The sequence below is a fragment of the Ursus maritimus genome, unplaced genomic scaffold (assembly GCF_017311325.1).
Source record: "Ursus maritimus isolate PB19 unplaced genomic scaffold, ASM1731132v1 scaffold_25, whole genome shotgun sequence".
NCBI classification, from domain to species: domain Eukaryota; kingdom Metazoa; phylum Chordata; class Mammalia; order Carnivora; family Ursidae; genus Ursus; species Ursus maritimus.
In genome coordinates, this window is record NW_024425008.1 from 34,222,994 (window position 1) to 34,232,467 (window position 9,474).

At 45.5% G+C, this 9,474-nt stretch overlaps 1 protein-coding gene across 1 annotated transcript; it reads right to left on the reverse strand.

The window, feature by feature from the left end:
- Positions 1-5,239: 5,239 nt before the first annotated feature.
- Positions 5,240-8,063, reverse strand: HSPA2 (heat shock protein family A (Hsp70) member 2). The gene is made up of 2 exons (XM_008700919.2): positions 7,848-8,063; positions 5,240-7,636 (listed from the first exon to the last, which is right to left on the reverse strand). Exon 2 carries the CDS (start codon positions 7,629-7,631, stop codon positions 5,721-5,723), a length of 1,911 nt encoding a protein of 636 aa, XP_008699141.2. The 5' UTR covers positions 7,632-7,636; positions 7,848-8,063; the 3' UTR covers positions 5,240-5,720.
- Between the last annotated feature and the right edge of the window lie 1,411 nt (positions 8,064-9,474).

The window sequence follows — 9,474 nt, forward strand, 5'->3', positions numbered from 1 at the left end:
GCCGGCGACCCGGCCGGAGGGCTGCCGCGGGGGGCGGGGACCTTGACGCCTCCGCTGGGTTCCCGTGCGCGCCGGGCTGCGGCCGCTTTCCGACCACCTCTGCTTTGGTGGCTTGTAGGCTTCCGCGGAGTAAAGCTGCCCAGGGGTTATTTCTGTACAAGTCAATTCTTCATGGCCTTCCAACCGTGAAGTAAACCACTTAACTGGTTTTTGTTCTTAATTGGAATAACAAGATTCAATTCCATAGGGAAGTTCCCTTTGTCCCACAATTTAATAGCACTAAATTAATTTCAAATCCAGGTTGGGATTAGGTCGTTGGGGTCGGTGGAGGTTTAGGGGAGGATGCGTGGAAATAAGGTTTTCTTAACTTGGTTCTGCTGCATAACTAGATTCGTTACCCAGGGCAAGACAACACTGATCCTCCTGAAGATACCGAAATCCGTGGTTACGAGTTTTTTTAAGGAGTAATGCGTGTAAAGCACCACCCTAAAGTACTCAAAATTAGTGTTGCTCAAAGCAAAGAAACATGCTTTGTGTCAATGAGTATTCAATTATATTTTTACATTTATGCTTTTCACTTTTCAAATCCTGTGTCTTTGAGTTCCTTCTTGCTACGGACTTTCGTTGATATTTTTCCTTCCAACACTGATGTCAGCAATGCTAGATAACACTACATGATTGAAAATGCCTACTATATTCTGCCTTTGTTTTATCCCCACAGCTTAATTAGGTTAAGAGATGCTCAGTAAATAGTAACTGTTTATATTACCATCAATTTAAAAAATATGGGAATAGGCATCCCGCTGCTTCCCCTTCGCACCCCCCCCCCAATGTCTCACTACCTGGTAACACACAATAACTGGTTACAGTGGTATAAAACTAATCAGCTGGATTCAGGTTCCACTCAGTCCACTGCTGTTCAGATATATGGAAACCCACTTAGACACTGGCAGTGGGGCTTTGAGGCTGTGGACTCAGGACTGGCTTATTACATGAGATGACACACTTGAAGTAGGAGTGAAGAATATTTCAGTCACCAAGCGTTTTTCACCTAACAATGTATATAACTTGGGGTGGGGAGGACAGGGAGAACACTCCACAAAGGCCTGAGAAAGACCAAGGACTCTGGATAGAATCCATTCACCACACTACCAATGTCAGGAAGACTACACTGCAGTCAACTTCTTCAGTTTATCCCAGTGAGTGAAGAAATGCTAATAGAAAACCAAAGATCTTTTATACTTCACCATAGTTTAACTTCAGGCTGTCTAATGTACAAAACTAAGGTAAAAAATAAGAGGTGAGAACTGAAAACAATAATCTACATTAAAGTTACATGACAAGTTATTTCACCTGTGCTAGAGGGACATAATATTTATAGGAAAACCTCAGTAACTCTGAAGGAGCCATCTTATACTTCTGTATTACCAAACCCTAACAAAAAAAGGGAATAAAAGATTGTTTTTATGGCTCTAAATCATTATTTAAAAAGTGACCTATTCATTTCTTAGGTTAGATTTCTTACCGGTTAGATTTTTTAGTGACATCAGAATCTCATAATCTAAAATGGAAATATAGGGGCGCCTGGGTGGCTCAGTCGTTAAATGTCTGCCTCCGGCTCAGGGCGTGATCCCAGGGTCCTGGGATCGAGCCCCACATCAGGCTCCCTGCTCCACTGGGAGCCTGCTGCTTCCTCTCCCACTCCCCCTGCTTGTGTTCCCTCTCTCACTGGCTGTCTCTCTGTCAAATAAATAAATAAAATCTTTAAAAGGAAAAAAAAGAAAATGGAAATATAATTTTCCCTTTAAAAAAAGCAGTTCATGGGGTGCCTGGGTGTCTCAATGGGTTAAGCCTCTGCCTTTGGTTCAGGTCATGATCTCAGGGTCCTGGGATCAAGCCCTGCAAAGGGCTCCCTGCTCAGTGGGGAGTTTGCTTGTCCCTCTGCCCCTCCCTCTGCTCGTTCTCGTTCTCAAATAAATAAAATCTTAACAAAAAAATCATGATGTTATATAGTAGGGATAAAGGTACTGTCTAAATATTTAACAATTCCAAATGTCCTGTGAGAGAAAGATTCTCTTTTTTTTCTTGCCTAATTAAGAGAAACTTCTCAAGGTCATATAACTAAGAGCATGTAACATAAAACTAAGTTGCTGGTCTCAGATTTTAGGCCCAAGACATTAACCGAATATAATGTATGCTTATACTATGAAAAAGTCGTAACAGAGATTTTTCAAAGTATTATAATTCTACCTTTAAAAACTAATATGTAAGAAAAGGGCAATGCCAATATTTGAATTATCAACTCCATTTATCTAATCTCCACCTAGTCTATACTGAAAGAGGAAAGAGCCTATGGCTTCTTGATTGTTCTAAGCGAAAGACATTAACACTAAGTATCACCCTATTAAATTTCAGGACTTCAGATAACCTACAGTATTCCAAGAGCTCTCTCTAAAGATCTGTAATTTTTCTTTAAGGAATGTATCCATTTTTCTGTATCTAATTGTAACGGTTAAGGAGAATCCTTCAAAACTCATTCCTATTTAGACATTATAACTGAATATGCCTGTTGTTCCTTAACCTAAACATATATATTGCCTTAGCAATTGTCTTGTGATATATGGATTTGAGATTCTTTAAAACCTCAATTCCCGCGTTCAAAAGCAAGGGGAACCTGCCTCACAGCACAACTTTTATAAACTACACTCAATTCATAGAATAAAGAAATTCTCGTTAAAGTCTCCTTGACATATCGTACAGGCGATACATTAGATATCCTATTATGCATGCTAAGTTTAAAGACGTGAACAGCATTAATATCTCCTCATGAACAAATGTTAATGAATCACCACTATACACATCAAACTAACACCATAAAAAATTTAGAGTAAGCTTGCTTTGAAATTTCATGCATCTCAAATACTAGGAAGAACCTGTGGGTCTTATTTTGACAGGTGTTTAGATTTATTGCCTCAAAACAGGGACAACTATATTAGACATTCAGGTAAGAATTTAAGTGCCCATTCTGAGAAATGTTCTTTTTTAATCCCTTAGCAATCTGTATGTATTGCATTAGCTTTAGTCCAGACCACTAGTCTCTAGTATAACATTACTTTCAAGTTCAAGTGATGCTAATTATTCCTTAAGCTGTAATTTAGCCTCATCCTAATATCAAGTACTTTTTCCATTGTCATTTGACTATGTCTGATCTAACATCTCCTAAGGAGTTCCCGGGAGTTATCCAATTACCAGTTTCAGTTGACCCCTGGAAATACCGAATGGCTATTTTGGTGGCTTTATCTTCACAATATTCAGATTGAGATAAATTTGAGAAGACAAAATTAAATTAAAAACACTCAAGAAGGCTACAAGTTTTAGAAATTACTTTTCAGAATAACAGAAAATGAAGTATCTACATAAATTGATATTCGTGTTATAGCAAGTTACCAGAGGCCAGGCCATAGGATAGTCAAAGAGACTACCACTGGTCATTTTTCTGATACTTTAGAAACTAATCTCTTGTAAACAAAGGTCTAAAATGAATCATACTAATACCAAATTGCACTTGCAGAAAGATTCCATTATATTTTGATGTTAGAACAAGGGATAAATGCTTTCAACAAATAAAGGATTAATAAAAGTTTACTAGAATGAGCATTGTCTTAGTAAAAATTCATGTTAAACATCACTCTAAAGCTAGTATCGACCTGATTCTGTTAGTACTAAGGTAGTTTAAGTATTTATATGATGCTATCTATAGTTAATTAAACACCTTTAATGCTTCCTTGCTGAAAACTTTCCACCAAAGTGGCACTAGCACCAAAAAAAGTTATCGTCAGTTTTTCAGAGTGTAAAGAGCAATTACCTTAAATTTTTTTTAAGTTTTGAAACAATTTCAAAATTGCCTTTTTATCTCACTCCCACCCACCCAAATGACTCTGCTTAAAAAATAAAATAAAAACTTACATACCTAAGAGTCAGTCAGCTCTTGTGTGAGAGGGTCATTACAAAGCTCAATATTTTTAGGCTAATTTGTTCTCTAGTTTTTATATTACTTCAAAAATTAATCTCTCTGCATGATACAGAAGGGTCCACTACTAAAAATATAGCTTCTATAACGCACTGTTAACTTATGAACAACATGAAGCAAGTCTACATTGAAGAGAGATACCGAAATGTCTGTATGTGGTGAAAATATTAGGCTAACTATGCATTTTCCAATCACCTTTACTGATTTCTCCCAAATTCCCCTTAAAGAGAATAAATCAGAACAAAGTAGAAGTGTCATTTCACTAAAAAATACAAATATGAACCCCCATCTCCTAAGGATGTGGATTTTAAAGGTTAAGCCCAGGGCACTGGATCCCAAAGGGGTGCAATATTCTTATCTGTAACAATTTCAAATCAGATACATAGGATAATGAACAAGTTGTATATTACAAAATACAGGACTATCTTTTAGAAAAGAAAATCTGGGGCGCCTGAGTGGCGCAGTCCCTTAAATGGCTGACTCTTTGGTTTCGGCTCATGTCTAATCTCAGGGTGATGAGATTGAACCCCACATCCCACATCGGGCTCTGTGCTCAACAGAGAGTAAAGAATCAATCTATTCTTGATTTAAGGCAAGTATTGCAAAAGCACTGGGATTCTCAAATCGGGAAAAAAAAATCATTATCTCCCTCTATCCCCCAAGCAATTGTAACTGTTGAAAACCTATCCTCATGGAATTTGGATAAGCTCAGAAGTTAGGCTGTTTCACTAGAAAATTAAAAGTTGAAATAAGTTTGACTAAATTGGACTCTTAATATTAAGTGGCTTTAAGTTTGCCCTGCTGGCTCTGGTTTCAGGCACCCGCATGCCACAAAAAGCAATTTGTTTCCTACTGTGTCAGACTACTATCAGAGGACATCTCCCCACCCACCTTTTGTTAGTTTAGAGAAAGAAGCATTTTATATTTAACCCCAGAATATAGCTGGAATATTCAGTTGGATTTTCACTTGAACACTTAACAAAGCCTTAGGAGTTTGAGTACACTGGCAGACACCTGTCTGGTTTCTTTATTAAAAGGAGGGGGAAAGTTTACCCAGATCTTCTCCCTTTAAAAGTTGGCAATTCAAAGCAGGAATCTCATCTGAGAATTAGACAAGACTGAGTTAGATACATTTCACCTCATACTAGTATCTTAAAGACAAACATGGGTAAAACTGAGAAAGGAAAATTGAAAACTCCAAGACCGTGATTTTGAGATCAATTTCAGCTTTACTTTAAATCTGTATTTATGCATGTTTGCAAAAAACATGCCTGTCCTTAACATTACTGCAATGTTCATTTTAGTCTTAAAGTAGTACATAAAAATAAACAATTCAAGCTTCTATATATTTTATTGTTACCAAGCTCCCACAGAACTTGTGTGCAAACTTCAGGTTTCCCATCTCAAACACATCTCCATGCACAAACTAAGCTACTCAAAAATGCTCAAGTCAGCAAACACCCAAAACGCATTAAAGAGAAACCTCAAATAATGGTTTTAAAAAATCAAACTTTAGAACTAACCTTTTGTAATTAAACTAAGTTGCTGCACCCTTCCTTTCCTATGCATACACCGAGCAAAAGACTTCCAACAACAGACCTCATACTTGGCACAAAGGCATTTCAAAGAAACACAAACAGAAGAGAAAATAGAGAAAGGAAAAGAGGTTTACGCTGACTCGAGTGCAAGCTTAGTCCACTTCCTCGATGGTCGGTCCCCCGGAAGCTCCGGAACCGCCACCGCCGCCAGGGCCGCCTTGGTAAAGTTTGCTGATGATGGGGTTGCACACTCTTTCGAGCTCTTTCTGCTTGTGTTCATACTCATCTTTCTCTGCCATCTGGTTTCGGTCGAGCCAGTTGATCACCTCCTGACACTTGTCGAGGATCTTGTTTTTGTCCTGCTCGCTAATCTTGCCCCTCAGTTTCTCGTCTTCCACCGTCTGCTTGATGTTGTAGGTATAGGACTCCACCGCGTTTTTGGCGGCGACACGGTCGCGATTGGCCTCATCTTCCGACTTGTACCGCTCTGCCTCCTGCACCATTCGATCAATGTCGTCCTTGCTCAGACGACCCTTGTCGTTGGTAATGGTGATTTTGTTTTCTTTACCGGTGCTCTTGTCGGCGGCGGTGACGTTGAGGATGCCATTGGCGTCGATATCGAAGGTGACCTCGATCTGGGGGACCCCGCGGGGCGCCGGGGGAATCCCAGTCAGGTCGAACTTGCCCAGCAGGTTATTGTCCTTGGTCATGGCCCGTTCGCCCTCGTACACCTGCACCAGCACGCTGCTCTGGTTGTCTGAGTAGGTGGTGAAGGTCTGCGTCTGCTTGGTAGGGATCGTGGTGTTCCTCTTGATGAGTGGGGTCATGACGCCGCCAGCCGTCTCAATGCCCAGCGACAACGGGGTCACGTCGAGCAGCAGCAGGTCCTGCACGTTCTCTGACTTGTCCCCGATGAGGATGGCCGCCTGCACCGCGGCTCCGTAGGCCACCGCCTCGTCGGGGTTGATGCTCTTGTTCAACTCCTTGCCATTGAAAAAATCCTGCAACAGCTTCTGGATCTTGGGGATGCGGGTGGAGCCGCCCACCAGCACGATCTCCTGGATCTGGCCCTTGTCTAGCTTGGCGTCACGTAGCGCCTTCTCCACCGGCTCCAGGGTTCCGCGGAACAGGTCAGCATTGAGCTCCTCGAAGCGGGCGCGGGTGATGGACGTGTAGAAGTCCACGCCCTCGTACAGCGAGTCGATCTCGATGCTTGCCTGCGTAGACGAGCTCAAGGTGCGCTTGGCTCGCTCGCAGGCGGTGCGCAGTCGCCGCACTGCGCGCTTGTTGGGCCCAATGTCCTTCTTGTGCTTGCGCTTGAACTCCTCCGCCAGGTGGCTCACCATGCGGTTGTCGAAGTCCTCGCCGCCCAGGTGGGTGTCGCCGGCCGTGGACTTCACCTCGAAGATGCCGTCCTCGATGGTCAGGATGGACACGTCGAAGGTGCCGCCGCCCAAGTCAAAGATGAGCACATTCTTCTCGCCGCCGGCGCAGCCCTTCTTGTCCAGACCGTAGGCAATGGCCGCCGCGGTGGGCTCGTTGATGATGCGCAGCACGTTGAGGCCCGTGATGGTGCCCGCGTCCTTGGTGGCCTGACGCTGCGAGTCATTGAAATAGGCAGGCACCGTGATGACCGCGCTCTGCACCTTGCCTCCCAGGTAGGCTTCGGCGATCTCTTTCATCTTAGTGAGGACCATGGAGGAGATCTCCTCTGGGAAGAAGGTCTTGATCTCTCCCTTGTACTCCACCTGCACCTTGGGCTTCCCTCCCTCGCTCACCACCCGGAACGGCCAGTGTTTCATGTCCGACTGCACCGTGGCGTCCTCGAACTTCCGTCCGATCAGCCTCTTGGCGTCGAAGATGGTGTTGGTGGGGTTCATGGCCACCTGGTTCTTGGCGGCGTCGCCGATCAGGCGCTCGGTGTCGGTGAAGGCCACGTAGCTGGGGGTGGTGCGGTTGCCCTGGTCGTTGGCGATGATCTCCACCTTGCCATGTTGGAAGACCCCCACGCACGAGTAGGTGGTGCCCAGGTCGATGCCGATAGCCGGGCCGCGGGCAGACATCCTGACTGAAAGAAAGGCAAGCGACGTTAGGCGACAACACCTAGGACCGAAAAATCTGCGGCGTCAATTAACGGTCGCCTCACACCAGACACCGCGAGCGCAAACACACCCTCCCGTTCCCTCTGCTCGGTTCCCGGCTCTTATAGCCGCCTCCCTGCCGCCTTCTGGAAACTCCCGGAGCCAATCCGCTCCCAGGACCGCCCGCCACAGGCTTGCCTGGGTCGGAGTGACCCGCCCGTAGTCCAACAGATTTCTAGTTGGGTGAGGGGCGGGACCCCGGCCGGCACTCAGAGGGAAGGGGCGGCCGTTATGCAAATGAGGGTCTCCCTTGTCTCCCCCGCAGCCTCCGACCGCCCCGCCTCGCGATCCGCTGGCAACTTAGGGGCGTTAGGCTCGCGCCCCTCCAGCCAGGTGTAAGCGCTTTAGCTCTATCTTTGCCTTTCCTAAGGCGGGATTCGTCAACGTCCCCTAGATTGGCAGGGCATCCAGCCAATGAGCAGCGCGGACTCCCAAGTGGGTGGGGAAGGCATGGCTGGGCCGTGATGCAGGGAGCAGACGCGGAAGGGGAGCCCAGAGAGGGGAATCACCTGAGCGGTTCGCTCAGTTCCTAAGACCTCAAATGCAGTTCAAAGCGGAGTGTCCCAACTAACCTAGCACGCAGGGGCGGGGCAGTTCCTTCAGAGTTGGCTGCTCCGAGGAAATAGGGCCAGAGCCAGCTTTTTTCTTCCGCCTGCGCCCTTCAAACAGAAGGGACTGGGAGTTGGCGTGGCCTGGGCGTGAGGGCGGCTCCCCCCCCTCTCCCCGGGCGGGGACAAAAAGAAATGACTTTGAAGTTCCTGGGACGGGAGGTCGGCCCCCTGGAATTTTACTTCGCGTGCTTTGCAGCGTCTCTGTGGGTGTGAGCACTTGATAAAAACTGCCTGGCAGGCGGGGACCACAGGAGCCCGGGGGAGCGCCCAGAGAGGCCGGCGGTTTCTGTGCGCCGCGCGGACGGCCTGCAAACTTGGAGACCGGGAAGCGACTGCGAGGCGTCCTCCCAGGGTTTAAACTTTCTCCACCTCGCTCTCCATTTTCCCTGCTTGTCCTGCCACTTTAAGCTTCCTGATTTCGTCTCCCTGTTCTCGCCACTGGTTTCCTTATTTTCCGTTGCAAGTGCTTTATTTGCCACTTTGAGTTCTTCACGGGAAAATCTGGAAATTAATCAAAACCTGCACGTTGAAGCACCGTGAAATAACCCAGGCTCACGCCCCGCACGATTCTCTCATCCCCAGCATGCGCTCACGCGCTCGTGTTCACGACCGAGTCATGTTTTATGACCAAGCTCAACTGAAAGATTGTTTTAACTATGAAGAAGATGGGTTAAAGAGTAGGTAGATGTTTAAGAAGACTATGAGACTAGGTTTGGAAGTACTAGCTGGCTGTAGCTGATAGGAGGTAGAAGCAGACCCCTGTATCTGGACTCCTGAAGGAAGACGGCAACAAAATTGCTGTGACAAAAACAGCGATAACACTTCACATTATGGGGAAAAGCTGGAGACATTCACTCAACGAGCTTTAACAGGTACCTATTATGTGAGTGTAAAAAGACAAATGGTCAGTTTTTATGAGGTTAAGACTCTAATAAAAAGATAAAGGTAATTTGAGAGAAGTGCTGTGGGAACACAAAGAAGGGGAACATCCAGACATGGGAGAGTGTGTTGGTGAAGGCTTCCTGGAAGCGATGGCACACGTGAGCCAGGCACTGAAGTTTGCAAGCAGAGAGAGGAGGAAAGACATTCTTTCTATGGGTTGTAGCAGGAGCAAGGATAAGAACAGTGTATGCTGAGACAAACAGAAGATTAGT